The following is a 24039-nucleotide window of genomic DNA, read 5'->3' as shown; positions in this document are numbered from 1 at the left end:
TGCTGGCTGCTCCACTGAGTGGGTCAGACACACATATACACACACACCGTTCCATGGTGTAACACACACACACACACACACACACACACACACACACACACAAAATGCAGGAGGGGTGACAAGCTGACAGGGGTTTGTTTGCTCGGCAGGGGGATGGAGCCATCTGTCTCAGTAAAGGGTTAATCCAACCAAAAGCACAGGCCGCAGATTCCAGCATTTTCCAGTCTTCAAATTCCTGGCTACGTTCTGGCTACATACATTTTTTTTTGTTTTCCTTTTTAGTTTTGTGAGGAGGAGGGGTTACAATTTTCCCGACCATCCCACCTGATTCTTCAAACCCCCAAAAATCTCAAGAGTCCTCCCCATGTGGCTATGGCAGGGATATTTTAAAGGGGCAGTTTGCTGCTGTGGCTTTGCAGTGATTGGTACGGACGCCTTTCATTAGAGATGTGTTTTGAGTCTGGGGTGGGGGGGTTGTTACTGCTCTGACTGGCTGAAAGAGGCTTGCAATGAAAAGACAGCACACACACACACACCAAACCACAATGAGATCAAAACAGGCCTTTTTCTGGACCTGTGACATGCTCCATTTTTTTCTTCACAAGCAATTCTTTTAGCTTTAAATAATTCCCATACACAAGAAAGTGTGTGTGTGTGTGTGTGTGTCTGTCTGTATGTCGGGGGGGGGCATCTGAGGACCGGGGAAAGGGATGAGGGAGAGAGAGATATAAGAATAAGAAACAAAAAAACCTGAAGGGCCAGTAGTGCTGTGTGAAGCTAAATCAGCCAGAAATCTGCCTGAAAATGCCCCCCGCACACACTCACAGCCAGCCTTTGTCTTTTTATTCCACCCAGAAAAAAGCACCATGGGCTTGCGTCTACCTACAGCAACATGGAAATGGAAAAGAAAGGCTTTAAAACGATCCATTTAAAGGGGCAGGGAGGGAGTGGGGATGGGGGGGATACAGATTGGGGGTGGCAGGAGGGAGGGGGGGGGGTCATCCAGACATGAGAACGATTGATAAAGGAGAGAAAGAAGAAGGGAGAGAAAGAAAGAGGGGATGATGAAGGAGAGGGAGAGCTGCTAACCTTAGCATCCTGGAAGCTCCAGACAGACAAACAGGCAGACGGCAGTTTGCAGCTGGAGGTAATGGCTTCCAATATGATCAAGCATGTCAACAGATCACATAGCCTTAACACAGCCATCGCAGAGCTGGAGTGCTTCCACCAGAAACACACATACACACTGTACATACACACAGGGGAAGTGACACTTTGCGCCCACACACACACACACACACACACACACACACACACACACACACTGACACACACAGGCATCAAAGCAGGGCACAGACAAACACACACAGACGCACGTATACCTGAGACAGACAGACACAGACACACACAGCTTCCTTTTGACCAAAACACATCAGCCTCCATTACTGCCAGCGATGTGCCTCCGTCTCCCTCGCTCCGCTCCTGATGCCTTCCGCCTGATGCACAGCCATCCTCGCCGCCTGCCTCTCCATCTCTCTCTATCCCAACCCCCAACCATTAAATCACGGCAAAACCCTCAGCGTCCCTTCTCCAAATGAAACACACACAAAAACAAAATACCTCAGTCAGGGAGCCTGTGAGGGGCTTCTTCTCCTTCCCCCTACAGTCCACAGAACAACACCACGTCGACAGGAGAGAGAGGGAAGAAAAAAATCCAATCAGGTGTGAATGAGTTGAAGAAAAACCAGTGCAGATTTACAGTTCCTTCTCCTTTTCACCCTCCCCTTCCTCCTCCCATACGTCTGTCCTCTGTCCAGCTTTGGCTTTGTGATGCTAAGCTAATGGGAGCTAAGCTAAGCAGCATCCACACGTTGGCTTATAATGCGCTCCGTCTCATACCCACACACACCAATGCTAGGCTTCTGTCTGTCTCTCCCTCTCTCACTCACTGACTGAGCCCCGCTGTCTCCCATCTCACAGGCACCCACACGCACCCGCCCACCTCCCCCTCTTGCTCCCTCTCTCTCTCTCTCACTCACTCCCTTTCCTTTTCTTGGTTGTTCACCCCTATTCTTCCACAGAGCCCATCAGTTTTTTCCTCTCCCCCTACACATCTCTTTCTTTTCTCTTCCCCAGACACTGATGTCCTTCCACACACAAACTCATACACATGCTCTGGGCGTTTAACAAGTTTCAAACAAGTCATCCTTGACCAACATGGAAAGAGGACACAAGTCAGGGGAAGAACTTTGAAAAAAAAAAAAAAAAAAAAGGATGGGAGCTGGGACAATAGCAGGGGCAGGGAGGCATGGACCGGAGTGAGGCTAGAGCTGTGCGCATTTACATGTCAAACTCAAGAGTTAAGCACAATTATCACCAATAATTAAAGGTGTGACACAAGTACACAAGGGATATTAGCACAAAGCCACCAGGATGTCAATAGGAATGAGCAAAATACAAAACAATCCCAAATGAAGCAAATCAAATCTTAGGATTGACACAAGATTCATCTAAAATATGGAAAATGTGAACAAGAGAAAAAAAGTGAGTCACACTGGCACAGATTAAGAGGGGGAAAGAAATGCAGCCCTGCATGTATAGGATGCATCTTTTCTGCTCTATGGTCAAAGGAGGGGGTTGGGAACCGCAGTGAGAAGATGTAAAAGGGAGGTGGGGTCAAAGGTCGTGACATGTGCCATTCTATTTCAGATACCCCTTAAATGTGTCCTAAATCCACACTATAGAGTAACACTATGCTGGTAGTCACACAGGAAAAGACACAAAGCACACATTTAAGAATATCCAAAGATGTAATCATGCATACCAAATTCTCTCGGTTTGTGAGTGTGGTTTTGACGGACGCTATTGTTCCACTACGCAATGCACAAAAGAAATAAAGGAACAACCCACAGCTGGAAAAAGTTAGTGAACAATGGTGAGGCATCTCCAGAGACAGTTTGCAAAACTAAAATATTAAGTGTTAAACCTTTGGATTTCACTTGGCAAGGGCAACACATGTTACTGTGCATGTGAATACTACATACGAATTCCCAAAACAGCATGTTCTTAGTTTTATGTATAGTTTATTAGAATATTGTTCACTTGGGACACAGCTCTTTTCATAGGTAGCAGTGACATCCTGTTGCTTGATGTTCTCAGTACCTGCAGAGTCAGGGTTTATAGAAGGTCCTCAAAAAAGATTTGTCAGCATCTTAACACATAAACAGGCCTCATCTGCGAGTTATAGCAGCAGTTCAGCCAGGCTTTTAATGTTAAACAACAATATTCTGCTTTATAGTTAGTTACCAGTTTATCACATTATAGTAAGACCTGTTGAAAATAAAGGTGTAGGTAGAGTAAATATTAGAAGCATCTCACAGTCTAACACAATATATACTGGTACCAAGAACATAATCCTTCTAAAGCTTGGATTTATTGCAGGGCTGTTGTATTAGATCACATTAGATCTAGCTTGGTGTCCCTAATAATCTCACAATGTATATTGTGATTCAATTGCTAATCAAAATGATCTGTTTTGATCATTTCAGTAAAAGTATTAAGTTTTAGTGTTTTGATATCGCCATATTGATTGGTAAAACTGTTAAATATCTGCAATATGTATAAAAATGTAAGAAAATTAGATCATACATAGTTAATTGGGCCATTGTCAGGCTGATAGGCATCATTATCTTCAAACTCCTTTAACAGATTAGGAAACACAGCATGAGCTGATTTCCACAAATGGAAATTTCCCATATGTCAAAACAGACTTGGTACCAGAGAAGCACAAATAAGCCTCCACATGTAGAAATACATCCTACAGTACCTGTATTGGTGCAACGGCATTATTCACCTCTATGCCTCCACCTGGTATGTGTGTGCAACAGTGTCAGTGATCGAGTGTGTGCATACAATACACGCACATCAGCGGGTGGGGCAGTTGGGGGCCATGAATCTGGGGGACTCCTCCCATCACTCTCTGTCTGACAACATTCCTTTGAATCCTGCAAATGGTGTTAGCCAAACAAAAAAAACTTCCCCACCAGCATCAATTCAACTCCTATTGTTTCCCTCAAAACCTTTGTCTGATCTACCTGCTGCATGCTGGGAGCCCCTGTTTCAAATGTAATCAAACTGATGTGGGTGTGAAAAAATATAAACACATTTATAGCAGAAAGAAAAAGAGGAGGAAAATTGTCAATGTTTATCAGAATATAATTCATAAACATAGTCTATTTAAAATCATCAGGAGACATAACTATTCTAAAGGGAAACCAAATCCAACTTGTACAAAATTATACAAGACTCTTGAAGGACAGTTTAGTATTAGAAATACAATTATTCACTTTTTTTTTTTAACCAAGCTTTAGATGAGAATTTCAATACCATTCTCATTTCTGTACAATGAATATAAAGCTAGCACCAGAAGGTGCTTAGCTTAGCACAAAGACCACTATAGGCTCCAGCTTCTAGAGTGTTATCAGTCTTCTCATCTGTCTCACAGCATGAAAGCGATTTCTAACGCAAAATATAAATATAGAATCCATATATGTCTGCTTGTATTATATGGTAATCATATACGCTTAACCATTAATGAAGGAAAACAGGTCCGTGCCAGTACACATCAGTAGCCTAACAACAGTAAGTGAGAGACCAATGAAGTTTCTTTACTGATAGTGCCTCCTCTCTACAGTGTCCACTCAGCTTAACAAACAATGAATTTAATAACTATTGCCAAGTCTCGAGTCACAGTTTTAAAACACAAGTTGTATCCAGCTGCAGCTGCATGGTGGAGTCCAATGTGGGGCAAAGCAATCTTTGTGATCGTGTAAGTCGACTGAGAACTGGTATAACAGCAAGGATTTGTCATCGGAAAGACTTTTCCAAATGTGTTTATCTAGCCTTGACAAAAAAAACATCCCTTATGTAATACATGTCAAACCGTGGACACACACAGTATTTGACTGACATACAGTACATCCTCTCCCCCGCCAACAAAGCCAAAGAGTTTAAAGTTCACTTCTAAATCTTCCTCTTGCCGTCGTTTGTCTTACTTGATGTACTACCTTTTGCTTTTTAGGAATGGCACAGTCATTGTCACAGTGAGAGCGTTTCTTTTGTTCAGGTGACACGCTGTGATTGCATCTGTAGATGCAATCCGTAACCTCACCAAACCAACAGCAGAATGTCTGCTTACGTACATATTGTAGACGCACTCACAGGCTGACACACGCATCTCAGACCACGCAGTGACACAACCACAACTCACATGTGTACATATGTTTCAGGTATGTTAGCTTGACTGGCTAGCTATAGCCAGCATTGATTTAGATGTGCGAGAGTGATTTTGCATCTCTCCATCCGCTCTCTCTCTCTCTCTCTCTCTCTCTCCTCTCCGCCCATCCCCCCTTCTTGCCCCCCTTCTCTCCCACACCCAAACTCCACCCCACCCCCATCTCCAGCCCCGCGGCTTCAGCCCCCACCTCCCTCTGAGCCGTCCTCTTAGCCTATATACAGGTCGTCCAATCGTCTGTGCTGCTAGCCTTGCAATTCATCACACACACTCACATGAACACGAGCCTCTTCAAATCTCGCTCATTTGAGAGGCGAAGACCAAGTCATCAGCATCACAACAACCACAGCAGACAACACTGCTACTTGCCTTGATGCAGGAGAGACCAGGGCTCCCTTTTCAAGGCTCGAATGCACAGAAAGCCGAGCTTTAAATCAGGTATAAACCAAACACAGAAATCCCCTCTTCTTATTCTTCTTCTTCTTCTTCCTCTTGCTACTGCACTGGAAAAATGAGAGAGGAAGCGCGATACAGATGAGGAAAGGGAGCAGCAGTGGCAGCGAGAGGACGAGAGACAGCGGTGTCATGAGTTGGGGGGTTCAGGAATGAGAGTGGGATAGAGGGGGTGGAGGGCAGGCGGGGATAATGGGAGATTGGGAATGCCGAACGTGCGGATGGGGTGACCACAAGGGAAGCCGACGGACGCCTCGGCAGATGGGGGAGGGTGGGAGTCCTATGGCTTCAAATTTTTTTAACAGGGTTATGGGAACATGAGTAGGGAGAGGGTAGTTTATGTTTAGAATTAATTTCATGAAATGTGTACATTTTAATGAATGAGGAGTGTTGCATGAGTTATAAAGACTTAAATATTTTGCATCTGTTTTATTTATATTTCATGTCGATTTTGGAAAGAAATGGCCGATCGCCAATGAATGTGAATGAGCATACTGACTCTGTATTAGAAACTAGCCAAAGGTAAACTTGCTTTAGAATTTAGCGACTGCTTCTCTACATGAAAATCATAACTGGGTTTTTGGTTTGCAGAGATATTGGAATGGTGGTGTGCACGTCTGGCACAGAGTAAACACTCACTCACCATCACAGTATGAGGAAAACAGCATGCCACCCCAGCAAACACAGTTGGCAGTGCTCATCGGCAGTGCCAGTGAGGGATCGGGCCCTTATTACTTCCCTTCTGACTCCTACTAGTTGTTTAGGACAGCAATGTGAAGGGGGTTGGAATATCATTGGGGGGTAGCACACACCTCCACAAGTGCTAGTGAAGCTACTTGCTGACAGGTAAAATCTAAGCTAAAAACATGATGTATTGTATTAGAGTCAACACATGGCAATCTACACCCTCCCCTGGCCAGCACAGTGAGTTGGCAGTGAAAATGACTGTATTACATAGGGAATATCCATTCCAATACCACACAGATGGTTATATTAATGACATATTATTGAAACACTTTAAAGACACCAGCTTTAATTATGGAAAAATGCCATTTAACATAATAAATTGAATATATTTGACTATTATTGTACAATAGCTTCCTACAGCAGCTGCTCCATGGCAGCAATAAAACAGACTTATTTCGGTTTGATAAACACATGAAATGCTTTCCATCATTACGACCAACTCCTCATTACACATGCTCATCTAATCTGAAAAAAAAATAAAACTGCAAACGGACTCAGACAAAATGTTAACTTACTGTAATAATTGATGTTGATAATTGTTGATAATTGTGTTACATGTGCATTTTACAGTGAGTGAAGAAAACTCCACAACTTTTAGGCATAACAGGCACTAAAAGTTGTGTGACAAAACCAAACTGCAGCAGTGAGTCTCTCATAAGTCTGCAGGCAGCAGGAATCAGAATAATATCCACAGTTAGCAGGCACTTTGGTACATGAACAAATCTGGCGAGCCCTGAAGCTCCCAGACAGTCTCTTCTGCATGGGCTGCAGTTCAGCATGTATGGGAAGTGTCGAGGGCAGTGAGTATGTACGAGAGCTGGTATAAGCATCAGCTGAGTTGAGTCGAGTTTGTACGGTTTGTGCAGCTTTGTAGTAGTGAATGGTCTCAGCGGCGAGTGCACACAGCTACAGTAAGCCCAGAGGGTAAAACATGTATCAGTCAGTCACCACCTGCACCGCTTAAAGCAAGGTAAACTTTGTCACACAGTACTTAGGTGAGCATGTAACACTATTTAAGGTTGTAATGCTTTGATTTAAACGGCTGGCAGTTAGTTTAGTAACATATAAAAGGCGAGCAGCAAGGAGAGGGCAAATGTTTTTGTCAGACTAGAGTGCAAGCATACATCTATTTCCTGGAAGCGGTGCATACAAATGTAGACTCATATCAAATTCATAAAAATACATGGAAAAGATTAGTTCATTCACTTTGTGCCAGCACTAATATGGACTACAAGAGGATACAAGGATGTGCAGAAATGTTGGTAACCTGAGTTACCATTACACCCTCATTTAGAGGCATGAGAAGCTCCAGCATCCACAGAGACACTTCTCCATCTGTTTCTCCACCTGCTTGCTGTGCATTAATCACACCTACACCTACACATACACTTGGACAGTGCTTTGAACAACCTTTGGACATACGTCAACATGGACACACACTGAGCTCTCACAATCACAGGCCAAAGCAGTCCAGGCTATTTCATACACTAAGAGCTGTATTTGCTTTCCTATACAACTGCTATGTTAGTCTAGTGTTATTCTGAGTGTGAAGGGGCATATGGGGGTATTTATTCATGGACTGTGCCCACTGTAACATGCCCTCCCATAATACAAGAAAAAAAATTAAGCTGTGGCAAAGGATTTGTAAATTTTATGTTCTGATGAGAGTCTCATGCTCCTCTACAAGTGCATGACAGCAAAACGTTACAATCCTATAAAACATATGGCCTGGGGAACACCTTCATGCTTTGTTTACTGCCAATAACACCAGGATTCTTTACTGGTGTGCCACTGACCACTCAGTGATTAAAATGGCCATTATAGCCAGACCCCCACCCTCCACCAGTGTCTGGCTGACATATGGCAGTGGAGGTAATGCAGATAAAGTCGGTTAAACAAGCCTGAATACAGAGAGTAATTTGCGTGAGAGGGCCATGAATAAACTAATTGGAAAAAAAAAACAATGGATGAGAACCATTATGGGAAAAGCATGGGGGAAATGAGAGGTGCTCTCAAGTCCAAAATTAACTGCAAAACAAAAAATAAAAATCCAATATGCTAGAGTTTTGGAAAATATGTGTTGATGGTGGAAGTGAAAATTTGTGAAAATAATTACCAAGAAAAAAGCTGTATAGTTTGAATACTCCAAATTACATTGCAGTATTCCAGAAATGTCTTTGCAGTAGAAAGTGACACAAGTAGGAAATGTGGGGCTGCAAAAATGGTGCAATTTATTACTTAGTTGATCAAAAGAAAACTAATCAGCAACTATCTTAATAATTGACTAAATATTTATGTGATGTTTCAAACAAAATGCTCAACATTTAAAGGTTACAGGTTCTCAATTGTGAGAATTTGCAGGCAGGGGATAGCTGGTTAGCAAGCTAACTTTAGGAGGAACACAATACATAGATGTCTTTGACAAAATTGTTATTCCTTCACAGTCTGTTGATAATTCTAGTTCATTTCTGAATGTTTAAACTTAAATATTTACATATAGCACATTTTCACAACTAATGATTCATTGATCAATCGATAAAATAATCTGAACAATAACCTGTATGAAAATAATGGTTTGTTGAATGATATCAGGTGACATGGCAGACATGGCCTTGTTGAAACTATTGCTGTCAGAATGATATGAGCCTACTGCATCCCAGCTCATTTCACTGTAAATATAGAAGATAATAAACATAGAACCTGCACACAGCCTATTCTGCAACTTCTACTTGTTATCTCTCTTTCCTACTCTTGCCTCTCTTCCTCCATCCTCATATGTGAGGCATGCTGTGTCCAAAGTCAGTGGGGAATTCCAACTCCAGTGTTATAACAGTGATGAGCCTGGCTCTGATTGGTCCACGCAGCTGATTTCACTGTTATAAGCAAATGAGGGAAAACACAAAATTGGCAACATGCAGCATGGTTCATCAATCTAACTGTCTTTCTAGGTGTTTTATCTGCTGCCTCAACAGAGGGAGTTGCACAGTTAACCTTCATTCATTACTCTGTTATTGTGGTGCTAACGCTACAATTCCACGTCCTTTGCTCCAATGCTGTCTTCAGGGGCTGGTTTTCACAGCAGGGAGGACTGCAATACTTCAAATATGTGCTTCCATTTTAAAAGAGCAGCAGTTACAGGGGAGATATCCGGCATCAAAAAACAAATGTCCTTTAGATCTTTGCTATATCGACAGGGGGAAAAAGTCAAAGACAGGCTTTATTCCTGGATTACACAGCCAGGTCTGGGAGAGGAGAAACCAGTTAGTGACAGAGTGTGAGGGACTAGGATGAAGCCACAACGTCTATAATTACTGGTGCTATTGATCCTGTGGACATGAGATAATACTAGCCTACTCACTGTGGAGTCACCAACTTTTCCTCTCACTGATCTTCCCCATATTAGTAAAGCACACACTGTGCTGACTGAACGGATGAAAGGGTGATGAAAGGGTGATGACTTTACATGAACTCACTGCTTGTTGTCATCTTGGGAGGCAGGTGGAAAAGTCCATCTTGCGAGGAAGATGTATAATGTGTGATACAACAGATCAGCCCACACTGTGAGGGTAGTTCCAAGGAGGATATGAAGTAATCAGCCTCGCTAACTGGAAGGCCAATGTTGGTCAAAAGGCAACTGGAGCCATGCTTGGATTAGACTGAAATAATGAGGCTTAATTAGATAATACAAAGTGTCTGTGTGAGGCAGCTACATGGATCTAACATTGATCATGCCTGGAGCTAAGACAGTGACTCACACTGAACTAACCCAAGGATTTTTATTTGTCTCTTTTATCTGGATGCACACAAAATAAATGACAGTCTTTGGAGTTACAGCAATGTTATGTGTTTACTCATATAAACAAAGTATTATCTGGATTTGGAAGAAGAAGCTCATATAAATGTGAGGACACGAAGAAGACGGCAGAGCAGAGCAGGAGAAACGTGAGGAAACTGAGGACATGACAGAACGAGGGGTTAACATGATCATGGACTCACAAGGCACGGCGTGTCGGTAGAGGTTGTCTCGGATGGTCTGCTGCAGTTCGTGGTCAGCCGAAGACTTCTGGAAGCGCTGGCTCAGATAATGCTTCAGGTCCTTGTTAAGCTTGCTTCCTGTCATTGTGTACACAAACAGGAAAAATATGGTAACTGCATCAAAACTACTGAAGCAAAAACAAGGCTAGCAGACATAAGAGCATCACATGGCAGTTATAATTCACAGTGGAGTGTCAAATAGTCACACAGTTTGGCTCCCATGAAAAGAAAAATACAAGTTTATCCTGCGACCACAGCAAAGCTAGATGCTGAGTGCATAGCTGTGAATTGTACACTTGCCATTGTCACTTAGAGGGGTAACTGGCTGCAGGCTCTCCCTCTCCAACCAGCCAGGGCTAGCCAATTCTGAGACTGCTAGCGCTGTGGCTAGCACCGCAAACCAGCCCTCCTACTGCTACGCCATCTGGACCTCAGACACACATTAGGCTACTGAAGGGCAGCACGGCTGGAAAGTGTCCGAGTGAGTGTGTGTGTGTGTGTGTGTGTGTGTGTGTGTGTGTGTCTGTGTGTGTGTGTGTGCGTATGTGTTTTTTTCTGAGTGTGTGTCTGTGTCTGTGTGTGGCCACTACAGCGAGTGTCAACATTACATGCATGTGAAAACACAGCACAAACAGTAGGATGACATGAGTAACAGAGCAGAGATGTAAAACACATCCTGTCTGCTGTCACACAAAAGGAAAAGAATCGATAATTTACCTAATGAATATGACAATGGCTTGGTCTAAATTCAATAACAATATTCCTTCAGGCAACAATAAATATCTTATCACGTTCTATAATAGTACATGTCCCATTATTTATTAAACAAACCATTTATCTCCCATCTTTGCTTAGCTGCTGAGACCATTTTTGGTTGTCTTGGGCACACAACCAGTCATAAAAGGCCCTGGATCCTGTTTCCATGGAAACTGTGTGTATGTATGTGTGCGCCTGTATGTGCATGTGTGTGTGTTTAATAAGATGATTGAGATTGCTAGCATAGTACAGAGGAGCATTCTGTACGGTTGGCAGAATAATTGTAGGTTCATATGGTAAAAGATACAATTGAAACACAACAGACACATCCCACAGACATGATATGACTGCTTTTTGTTTTAATGTGTGACCCAACATTTTGTCTGTCATTCATATCAACATGCGTGACAAGAGTGTGGAATGCTAACACCGAATTATGGTCACATTGCTGCTCATCAGATTGTCAAAGTGTGGGTTTGAAGTTGTCAGACTTACACTGAAATATAAAAATGTTAATACAGAACCCGGGTAAAAATCTGTAAAAAGAAATCATGTCAAATTAAAGATAAGTGTTTCTGTTTCTTTATAAAAAATAATTTATGGGATTTTTAATATGATAAAAGGCTTCTCAGAAACTCTTCTAAAAAAATATTTAAGTTTCCTTTTTAGGGATTCATTAAATCCAGACCTTTGAAATTATAGTGATTAATTAGACTCTTTGATCATGGCTATTTATTCAACCATAATAAGCCTCATAGGTGATAGTGAATGTGGCAGTTTAGTCAACAGTCTGAGAAGAAAGGTCGAGTCTTCTCCCTGCTGCCTAAGCTCTTCCTGGGAGGAAACTCTGCTCCTGGCCCCGTCCCATCCAGACATATCAGTGTGTTGTAATCCTCACAACAGGTCACAAGCCAACGCTCAGGCCAACAGAGAGCCTAATACACACCCTGATGTGCTCTGGTACACACCAATTACTGGAGAGCAATGGGCATTCCTCGCTAGCAGACCCCCGACTGACCATGTGACCCTGTCTGGGTGCGGGGCTTGAGAAATCTGTAACATGACAAAACTAAAAAAACATCTACCAACATACCTATACTCTCTCTTTATTTCTGCTTATTTTGATGAAAACGGTGCAAAACAATGCATTAATGAAAATGAACAGACATCTGTCAAAGGCAGGACAGTGCAAATGATTGAAAAGGTTATCTCTCTCTCCCCTCTGTTTCTGGACACTTTGCAGTAATGGCTGGCTGACATGGGATATTGGGACATCTACTGATCACCACCTGGTGTTAAGAGATTGTATTTGCTGTAATAGTGTAATACAGCGTCTGAAAATTTGGACCCCATGTCCACTGCTCACATAGACCAGGTTGGGACCAACGGCTGACATTCAAAGGACGACTTTGACGCAATAGAAAGTAGTAGCTAATCTGACAATATGTGGATTATGTAGATGATTCTGTCTTCAGGTCAGCCATAAGGGACAGTTTAAGTGTGTAGCCATCCCCACTTTCCTCTCACCTGAACACTGTCATAATCTAAATTCTTGACCCTTTTTTTTTCAATGCATGTTGATGCAAAATAAAGAAAAAAAAGAACACAGCACTTTTGATTGGCCTGCACTTAAGCGTTGGCTCGACCAAAGAATGCATGAGCTTCACGAGTTAACTCACGTTGTGGCTACCCAACATAATGTGTTGTTGCTGGTCTGAGGTCAAATACCATTCCACCACATTTTCTTTCTCTTTTTCCTCGTTCCTGTCTACGACTTAAAACAACAGCAGACTACTTCGAAACCACTCTCCTTAAGTGGAGCCACAGTGTGTGGATTTCAGTCTTTTGGTTGGATGCAAAAGTCTAGATTGGTCCAACCATAGCACAAATACAGTTGACTGTGTTGTCTTAGAGATCAATATTCTGTGAAAGCGCAACCTGCAATCTGTCATCCATCTTATAGACAAGAAGGTCAAAAAGATCACGACTCACCTCCGTTTAACCCTTTAAGGCAGCTAGTTAGCCCCTTCCAACCAGTGCAGAGCATGCTAACACCATAAGCCCATTAACTAAACCCATTAATGTTGCCTTGCACTGTTGTGGTACTGTGTATATAATGATAATTATATCATAGCATGTTAGCTCTGAAACAAAGAAAGGAGACTACTGAGGCTGAAGACTTGGATGTGGACCGACTTGATTAGACCAACTTAAAATACAATATAGACCTGAGATTCACAGCTGAGATTGATTGGCTAAGTTCTGATTCCGGTGCCTCGTCTTGGTCTCATTTACTCCCTTATTTTTTTATCAATATTATTCAAATAACAAATAGTACATTTTTGACACTAAACTGATGACTAAGTCCAGGTGTCTGATCACGTTTGTAGTCCGTTGTTTCATTAACCGATTAGCTGATTTCAATGATTCATAGGCAACAAATAGCAGACATGCAGGCAGCAGGACTGGGTTGGGAGAACATTTGGCCCAGCGGCCACCCACACAAATCCCTCTGCAAACAGATAATTAGAAAAGACATATCCTTCAAACACAGCCCACCTGTTATAGATTTTCTATAAGCCCCCTAAAACAAGCAAGATTTTTGGGAAGGAGACACACAATCCATGACAGAAGGGAAGTGGGGGTGAAGGGGTTTATGCAAGAGAGAGAGAGAGGCAGAGTCTGTTACATAGAGAGAGAACATCAGAGTAAGCCAGACAAAACATCAAAAGAGTTTTAGACAAAGCTGAAATGTGAAAAGCCCCACTACTTTCCAGGCATCGCCCATTGAGCCCACCCCTGCACCCCTCAGCTCTGATCAGCCAGCCAAGGCCCTGCTCAGACATGCAGAGCCAGACATGGCACCAGCCAGACCCTCCGCTGGCAGTTGACATCTGTATTCACAGCATGGAAAAACCAAACTTCACTGAAACTCGATCCTCCTGCTCACTGGGCCACCGTAGTGGGAAAGGAAAGGTTTGACCGATTTCTGCTGACTTGGATGTGGCAGGAGTCGTGGTCTTGTATGGGTCCTTCACGCTCCAGATGAGCAATGTCATTGCATAGTGGAGAGCCCTGGTTAGTTGCTTGATATTCAAAAGCTACAGCTATGTTTATGCTACATAGATGTCTCTGTATGACCTGACTGTTCCAGAAATGAATCTTACTTGTGTGCACAGTTGAAAGGTAGCCGAGGCTGTCAATCCAAGACCTGGGCTAAGGCCAAACTCGAAACTTACTTATGCTTGATTACATTACATTACAGGAAGCACTGTAATGGAAGTTTATATACTGTATGTATGATTCCAGAGGACTATTCACATGAGAAGTTTCTGCTCCTAACGTGTAAGGAAAATATTATCATTTACAATTTTCTTACATGTTCACACAGGACAGAGGTTCAATTCACTCGCTTGCTATTTCCAATTTTTAGTCATGCCAGGCGTCAGTCTTAAGGGATGACAATGTCTGTCCATTCATCTGTCCATCTGTCCACATACTTTGGCCTGGACTGAAGTATCTACTTTGGATAGATTCCCATGAAAGTCCCTTCACATATTCATAGTCTGCAGAGGATGAAACATACTTAAATTTGTGATGTCCTGACCTCTCCCATATGCCACCATGAAATCATGGTCTCCAAAAGATATTTTGTACAGACATTCATGACTTCCAGGGGATCTATTCCGAGGTGTTTGATCATCACATCAATGAAACATCTCCAAAACTACTGGATGGATTGACATGAAATTGTGTAAAGATATTCATGTCCCCTACAGAATTAATTCTGGTAACTCTGGTGATTCCTTAACTTTTTATCTACCATCATCAGCCATTCGTGCAATACTATACAGTATTTGGTTCATCGCCAAATGACATTCTGATCAGCCTCACCTCACTCAGTGTTTAATGATAGTAAGTGTTAGCATGCTAATACACAAAACGAAGACGCTTTTAGCATGCTGTTAAATATCAGCATGCTGCCATTGTCATTGTGAGCATTTTAAAATGCTGACTTTAGCATTTAGCTAAAAAAAATGCCTAAGTAAAGCTTCACAAATGTTGCAGGTCCAAAAGTTGGAACCACTGATGTGAGTGTGTACGGGAGAGAAAACATGAGCAAGTCAGCCACAGTGATGCAAGTACATTTATAAAAAGCAAGCAAAACCGTTCTGTCAGCTCTGTCAACCATGACTGCTTCCCAACAGAAATGACCTCAACTTCCGCTACATAACGTTCTTCTTCTTCCTCTTTTGAGGTTTATTGGCAAACAATGAATTGGTGCAGACTACATAATGTTCCAAATGCAGGCCAGTTCTCAGAGGGCACTGAGGACGGACTGGCTGCGCACAGGTACCGTCCAGGTGGAAAAGTGACAACAGAGCCACTAACATGACTGTAGCCTCTCACTGTTGTTTAGTTATATTTGAGACAGAAAATAAAACTCTTTGTATTTCGGGTTGTAGGTAACAAAGGGGGCAGTGGTGTGTACTGGATACTATCTACAGGTAGCACTGGTAATAATTACAATGCATGGCATGCCCAGAAAAAAATATCCCTATTGGGAAAGGTCTTCTGCAGAGGCATCTGAGTGATGCTCTGACTTCAATCAGCACACTGGGCAATGGGCGATATGATCACCCTCTTAACACAAAGCAACAGACTAAGTAACAAAGCAGAAAACACAGTCATATTCCAGGCTGCCAGCCTGTTTGACAGCCAAGTCAGATTTGGCAGTGTCACCATGTTTGGCTGGGCACTGAATGTTGTATCAATGTAGAATACACAAACAGTCTGGCATACAAGGTAACAAATAACTTTTTTTCCCCCTCCTCTGTTCAATAGTCTTTTTAACATCAAGGGACACATTTCCTAGCAGAAGCTATGATTAGAACTAAAGCCTTCTTTCAGTGGGCTGTTTATTGTTAAATTTAGTTTCTCCAAAGTGGGACATAGTAAAGAAATCGGGCTTTAAAGTCAAATGGATTTGTGCCATTCAAACCTGACCTACTTCAAGTTAAATTTAGCAATGAGACACACACAGGTTGTCCAAAGTCATGTCTCAAGTAATCAACTCTTAAGCGAGCAGTCCATCCATGGCTCTAGTTAATCAGATAATAAGGGCTAATCACCATTTAATTGATTCAAGCGGCAGCAGCGACAACATACAGTTAACATTTTCATCACCACTTATCAGAGCTTAACTATATGTCATAATGATTAGAGGATGATCAGAGGCGACAGAGAGAGCTCTATCTGACCCTTGATCAGTGATTAGGGATCTGATTCGCTATGGAGCTTATTTAGTGTAGGTTCGGTGCAGCCAGCTGGAGGTCGATTCTAAAGAAAATGTAGATGGCAGGAATGTTTTTCCTTTTCCTCCTAAGGCAGTTGGCATAAAGACACTATGGTATAGTGCACTAATAAGGACAGTGAAAAACCAAAACCATACTGTAGAGGGCCAATCTTTCGTATTCACAGAGCAGACAGGTGTGTGTGTGTGTGTGTGTGTGTGTGTGTGTGTGTGTGTGTGTGTGTGTACATCCCTGTCTCTGAGCTCGACACTACTCCTATGTTCCTCTATTAGATGTGGCTTGCATCACAGCAATGGCCGGGCTCTGTATCCATAGCAACAGCTGCCAGATGAGCACTGGCTGTGCTGAAGGTGTTGATGGTCACAGCCAGGCATAGTCTGCTGCCCCCCTCTGGACTAACGGGGTATTACAAAAACAAAGGGAAGATCTTACTATGAGAATTAGACAATGAGCAACAGTATAGGTATCAAATTATTTGTAGTTTTCAGTGTGGATGCCATCCTCAGGGCAATACGGTGCATTGTACTTAGGATGCATGAACACCACTTTAAAAATAGGGATGAAAAGCCCAACAAACAAGGAAAATATCCCATAAACAAAAGGCTTAAACGTCAAACCTAAAAGTTATAGTCATTTAAAGTGAGTCTGAGCAACTCCACTTCATAGTTTTCAAAGCAACATCAGGCACCTACACGTTACACACAGAGACAAATACACTAGTCAATGTCTGTATTTCACATGCATTAAGTTAAATTAATCAGGGGCTGTAAGGTTGTGAGGTGAAAAGCCTCAGAAGCGATCAGGTTTCTGTGATGGTTTCTTTATACAGCAGCAGAATTTCTGCTGGCCTCAAATCACCAGTAACACATATTTGCTAGAAGCTGTAATGTAGATACGGCATTAATCATAATTTTTGCCAATACACATGTGAGTGAGAGTGTTTTCTCCTAGCCTCTAGTAGCAAGAACGAGTGGCTTTCCAATCAATGCCTGTATGAGGCAGTGAAGCTCTAAACTGAGGAGGAAATGCACTCAGATGCTCTAACAATGTATCTGGAAATGGCTTTCATGACATGAGCCACAACTATCTATTTTCTCAGAGCATACCTCTTTTGTAACCAGCTGTTATTTCGCCAATGCAAGGCCATAAGCTCTCCTAATCATATCATAAACAGAACATCATAAAATATGAATTGGAGCTTTTTGTGAAATTGTTCCAGACGTTGCTCCAGAAATAACTAACCACCAAAAGAAAGAAGAAATACAAGAAGGATTCACTGTCTTAGCTGTTCAACAACATGTTATTTTAAACTCCCCAAAGCTGCTGATATGTGTGTATCTCAAATCAGGCACATGAGCGATGGCAATCACTATGGTTCAATCTGCAGTTAAGGCTGGGGAAAAGCACAAAGCACAGAACCAGGTACAGTCGAACCAGTGCATCTATGGAGCAACAAAAACTAATTCTTATCCTCTGACATCTGTTCCTTGTTGAGTCAAGAGAGAAAAACACCAGTTCCAACGCAGTCAGGGTTAAATCTCTGATGCATTTTCAGCCCTGTCTATATGGTTGTGTGTCCTGGAGCTGCTTGCCTGTTTGCTATGTTCCAGATTGCTTTCATTGATCGTCGCTCTCCACACAGGGAAAAGAAATCCTCTGAGGATTCATTTCAGCACGTACAAGGGGCTGCAGGAGACGCGTCAATTTCCCTGCTGCAATCTGACAGTGGATTGAGAGGAGCACATACATATGACTTTTTATGGAACCGTATCTGTTTGTATGTGTGTGTGTGTGTGTGTGTGTGTGTGTGTGTGTGTGTGTGTGTGTGACATTTAAAGTTGGTATGTTTTTCTCTTTTTTAAGAGGCCATTATTTACACAACACGAGCACTTGTCCAATTAGACCAACATCGGCACGTGCCAGCCAAGGACTAGGAAGCTATAAACAACAATACAGTGCCTGCATCATGATTTATGTGGGTGCTAAACACACCGCTGTAAGTTCTGTGTTATTAATATTCTTGTGATGATACCTATATACAGTATGAGCTTCTACGACTACAGCTCCCTCCTGAGAGGCATGTGAATGAGAAAATCCATCATCCAGTGACACGTGGGATGGCTTTGCATTTACTGTCAACAGGTGTTATAGAACAGCATCTGTGGATTTTACTGCTTAAACTTAAAAGACCTAAAATGTGAAAGACAAAAAGGTATAAATGAACCATTATAGGGTCATTCACATTCAGCTGCAACATCTTCACAGAACAAGAAAAAACAAAGTGAAATGTCATTAACATAAACCAATAAATTAGAGGTTTCCTCGATGCAAACTTTCTCTAAGGCCGGGATCTGCCCAGCTAATGATGTGATTATTGACTGACTGATGCATAAGCCAGTGGGACACGAGTATTTTGGAAGTAATTACCTCTCCATCATGGCCTCTCCTCATTGACAGGCACAGGCACAGGCGGCATTTCAAGACCAATGGGAGTATTAGTCTCCTGTGGCAGGCCAGCTGATTGGCTCCAAGATTTAAAACAGGTCCCCCGGCTAAGAGGGTAGATCAGCACTTTTATACAAAGAGAGGCTGAGAATGGGAGCATAAGATTGTCAGAAAGATAGAAGGAGAGAAGGAAAGAGCAACAAAAAAGTGGAGGATGACAGGAAATTGTATAAAGACAGACTCTTTAAAGGCTCATATGACCAGAAAGTAATGTGTTTACAGTTGCTGAGAAATGTGACGGGGACACTGCAAGCTTAAACCTTCACACACTTCAACTGTCATTTAGCAAAGTGCTTTTCATGTTCAAACAGACAAAGTGTTTTTGAAGACAGCAAAGGGAAGAGCCGGTCTTTAAAACAAAGTCTTTTCATAAGGCAGCTTTCCTTTATAAATGTGATTAAAGCATCAAATGCGTCCAGAAAACAGAATCATTCAATACTCGATTTAATTAATGGCTTATGGAAAGTACTGAATAATTCAAATATGAACAATAAGTTATGAAAGAAGCAAAGCAAGACCTGCTGTCTTTGTTGAAACATGACTATAGTCCACCTATAATTATTACCGCTGCAATTTCAAACATACCAAGACATAATTTTGTCAAATTCTAGTTAGTTATGTTTGAAATATGTATTATTCAAATATAAGAAAGAGCAAGCAACACACTGACAAATGAAAGGCAACTAATTATTTAAAATACCCACTTATGCTAGAGAAAATGCTTTTACATCAACACAATGTAGTTGACTTAAATGGCTATTCCACCTATTTACATTTCATATATTTGGGGGACTTGTGAGAGACACATTACATGTAATACAATACAATTTTATATCCTTTTAACTCTAGTATGGGTCAGGCTCCAAAAACACTGGATCCTAAACTTTCAAGTCTAATATTATCTTTCATTGAACCCAGCAAACCTGGAAATGTTCACTTCTTTTAAACTTCACATCCCCAGTTTGTAAACCTGGAAGTCTCATGGCCAATCTTACAAAACCCAGATGACATCATCAGGGTTTTTTTTTTTGTTTTTGTTTTTGTTTTTTAAATCTCCTCCAGAGGCACAAAAGACATAATGCAACTGTTTTCATCAGCTGAGTAAAATTCCTTGTGACAAATAAACTGATATTCACATGTGAAATTGGTGAAATTCCCCTTTCACATAACATCATGTATAAATTTAAATGTCATATCCTAATTTCATTTATACAACAAGACGCCAACAGACACAGGCGCCATCCACAGAAACTCAAAGACTAAGAACCCAGTAAAAGAAGCCTATCCTCAGTGAAGCCGTGAAACAAGGCAATCCAAAGCAACAATGTCCCACTAAAATAAAAATCAAACAAAGATCATCTGCAAGTTACCACCAAAGCTAAAAATATAAACTGAAGACTGACTATTACAAACATACCACTAAGCTCAAAATTTCCCTGTTTATTAGGCCTTTACAGTAGTGAGATGTATTACCATAATATCTACTGGCCTCTCTCCACCCCTATTCCATTTCACGGCAAGATAAATGGGCAACTGCTGGGGTGTAATCAGAAGCAGTGTGCTACGTCACCCCAGGCCCACAGCGGGGGAACACAACACTGACAGACCAACCACTGGTCACAGACAGGGGAGGGAGGGCAGGAGAGAGTGAAGGAGGAGGGGAAAAACATAAACAACGGGAGGAAAGATGGAGAAATTAAATCCAGCGGAGATGTGGATGTTAGAAGCAAGGGGGTGCTGGCTGAACAGAGATTCCACAGGTATCAAACAAACAAAGGCGAAAGGCAGGAAAGACATGGACAGAAGGTAACAATGAATGAATGACAGATTAAAGAGAGAAGGTCAATCAGGGGCTGATGAGGAGGGTTAAGTGTAAGTGAGTTCATATTTGAGACAGCATGTTCCTTCTGTCCGTCTACAACTGCATAAGCGGCTGTTGGGACTCAATGTCTTTATCAGAGATTTTCTGCGCTGGCCACATGGGGAAGAGACCCTTCTTCTCTATGATTAGAGTGGGGTCTGTCACAGCCCGCTTCACCTCGGGGCCCAGGGCAAGCTCATTAACTCTGCCACCAGGGGGCATATGTCACTCAGGATCATTAAGTGTGAGGGACAGTGTGTACTGCGTGTGTGTATGTGCACTTATAATGATTACATAAATGAAGTTAACATTGATTTCCATAGCAGCTTTCACAGTCTCGTCAATTCAGTCGTTTGAGCTGATCTGAGCTGGCGGCACGCTGAACTCAAAGAGGTGAAGCAACTTCAAGTCATTTAAATCGTTTGGTCTATAAAATGTCACACAGGAGAGGGGCCCATCTCGATTTCACAGAGCTCTCCGTCTCTCTCAGCCCGACTGGTCCACTCAAACGGCCGCACATGATGAGCCGGGTTCTGTTCAGCGTTTCTACGTGTTAGGAGGAAAATTTCCCTCTGTCACAAAGTGCTTGCTCATGGTGGAATGTTGGGTCTCTAAATAATATTTATCCAGTACAGTCTAGACCTGCGCAAATGCCCCGTCGTACCTTCGGTTATGATTTTTTATAAATAACACTGACGTCTGTGGCAACAGGAGACAGAGCTGGTCGTCTACCAAACAGAAGGTTAGTAGTTTGATCCCTGGCTCCTCCAGTCCACATGTTGAAGTGTCCTTGGGCAAGATACTGAACACCAAATTGCCCACGATGTATCATAAGTGTGTGAGTGTGTGTGTGTGATAGAAAAGTGCTAAATGTATAGAAAAAGTGCCGTGTGAATGGGTGAATGTGGTTTGTAGTGTAAAGCGCTTTGAGTGGTCGACAAGCTTAGAAAAGGGCTACATCTGCATTTACCCTTGACTTGATGTATCACATTTATTATGAGTTGACATTATGAAAACTCATGTCAGGCTTGAAATGTGGCTAATGTCAGTTTAAGGTTTTCTCTCATTTTCATCCCATCTGTTTCTCATTCTCTCTCATCCTTTTCTTTTTACCTACTTCTCCTCTAACGTAATTCCTTACTTAACCCCCTTTCCATTCTTAAATCCTTATTTCCTTCCCTCAGCCACACCCTTCAGAGCTGTCAACATCCAACTCTAGTCATCTACTACCATCCATCCATCTATCTCTCCATCCATCACTCCATTCGTCTCCCTTCATGCCTTGAGAGGGCATGACTGACCCACTTTCTCTGCCCCCGTCACCCTGTCACCCTGCTGACTCAAGATGCGCTCAAGATGTGTGAACGCACAAATACAGACATGCAGCCGTGCTCATGCGGATGAATACATTTGGCAACACATGCATACAAAAGGGACACTCAAACACACTACATCTGCTCACTGATCTAATTTTAGAAACAGAATGGGAACACACACACAAACACACACACACACACACACACACACAGACACACACACACAGACACACACAAACACAAACCAACATAAACAGACATAGAGGGAAGAAAACACTTAAATGTGCATCTTTTCCTCTTGTATGACAGAACTTAATGAACAGAAAATGAACACAAATGCGTCACGGTGTCCGCTCCTTGCCACCAACCTTGTGTGTCAATCTTTAATCCATAGTCATAATGTTTTATCAGGATAGGAGGTATTGCCTCCTCTGGACACATACAACCAAAGTTAAATCAAGCCAACAAAACGCAAAGATCCAATTCAAATCTACATCCACATGTACACTGTACAGAAGCTGTGTGTGTGTGTTTCAGGGTTGTGGGCTAACGGGGCAGCAGTCACCACTGGTTACGTCTACAGTCGTTTCTGGGTCAGCATCAGACAACACTCATCCAGCACTGCATCCCTTAACAGCTGACTCCAGGCCAGACATGGAGGCACACGCACACACACACACACACACACACACGCATGCATGCATGCACGCACGCACACACAAACAAACACACACACACACACACACACACACCTACACACACGATACCACAATTGTAACACTAAATTACAACCAGCAGGGGCAGATGAGTATGAAGGGTGCACTTGGTATTAACAAGACATTTACTGAAAACTCAATGTAACTCATTTACATAGCAAAGTAATGTAAACGAATACATGAATTAATTCAAATATGAGGAACTATCTTAATCTGAAAGAAAAACCCAACACACTGAGACATACCTTTGACCTATGAATAAATTGCATGCACCGAGACACCCACAAGTCATATGGCAAGCAAACCTCTTAACACATAAACACACACACACTTGATGAGCCTGGAAAAAAGATTTCATGCATCAATTACTCCACATTGTACTTCTGTCTTTACATTCATGTCTTGCAAGTGCATATGTCTATATGAGGCTGTATGCGTGTGTTGTGCCATGTGCTGTGCGTGAGTGTGTCCACTGCCATGTGAACAGGAGCACACACGTATTTTAATATCGGCTATAGTTAACTACAGTGTCCTAACACCATAGCATGATGAGCGAGATGAAGCCCAGTGAACCATGGGAAGAGCTCTGTACGTGTTAGAGAGTTAGAGGGCGAAAATATTGTGTGTAAATAGGTTTTTCTGCTCCTTCTGATAAAGTGAACACACTCGTTCACACACAGGCAAGAGAATGTGCAGAATCAGCTTGCACGCATGCACACGCACACACACAGACATGTTCATCACTCTCTCAAACTCCAGAGTATTACAACAGCGGCTCAGGTTGGAGCGGGCCCAGGTCCGAGGACCAGGCTGCCAGTTCAAGGCCTTAATCTACGGGGTGGTGACGGCACACTGACGGGCAGACACACCTCCCTCTCTGCTTTCACACAGCCGCTGCCTCGACTGTGTCACAGCATGCAAAGCAATGCTTCTTAAGAAGGCAAACATCTGCTTTGTGTGTGTGACTGACGCTGGGGGACACAAAATCGTTACATAATTCAAATTCAAATGTGGAAGCTCTGTTTGCATTTTCATTAAAAAG

The 24039-nt window shown here is 42.4% G+C and overlaps 1 protein-coding gene across 1 annotated transcript in view; it reads right to left on the bottom strand.

Moving 5' to 3' along the window:
* magi1b (membrane associated guanylate kinase, WW and PDZ domain containing 1b) overlaps positions 1–24039 on the bottom strand; it is a 134027-nt gene that overhangs the window by 65089 nt on the left and 44899 nt on the right. The window contains 1 exon segment of the mRNA XM_087179770.1: positions 10490–10606. Within this exon segment, the coding sequence (XP_087035896.1) occupies positions 10490–10606 (117 nt within the window).

Source organism: Seriola lalandi, unplaced genomic scaffold (assembly GCF_002814215.2).
Source record: "Seriola lalandi dorsalis isolate HSWRI2012SDOR001 ecotype SW California unplaced genomic scaffold, Sedor1 jcf7180002054864, whole genome shotgun sequence".
Lineage (NCBI taxonomy): Eukaryota > Metazoa > Chordata > Actinopteri > Carangiformes > Carangidae > Seriola > Seriola lalandi.
The sequence above is the reverse complement of the archived record's forward strand: the minus strand, read 5'-3'. Positions and strand labels throughout refer to the sequence as shown.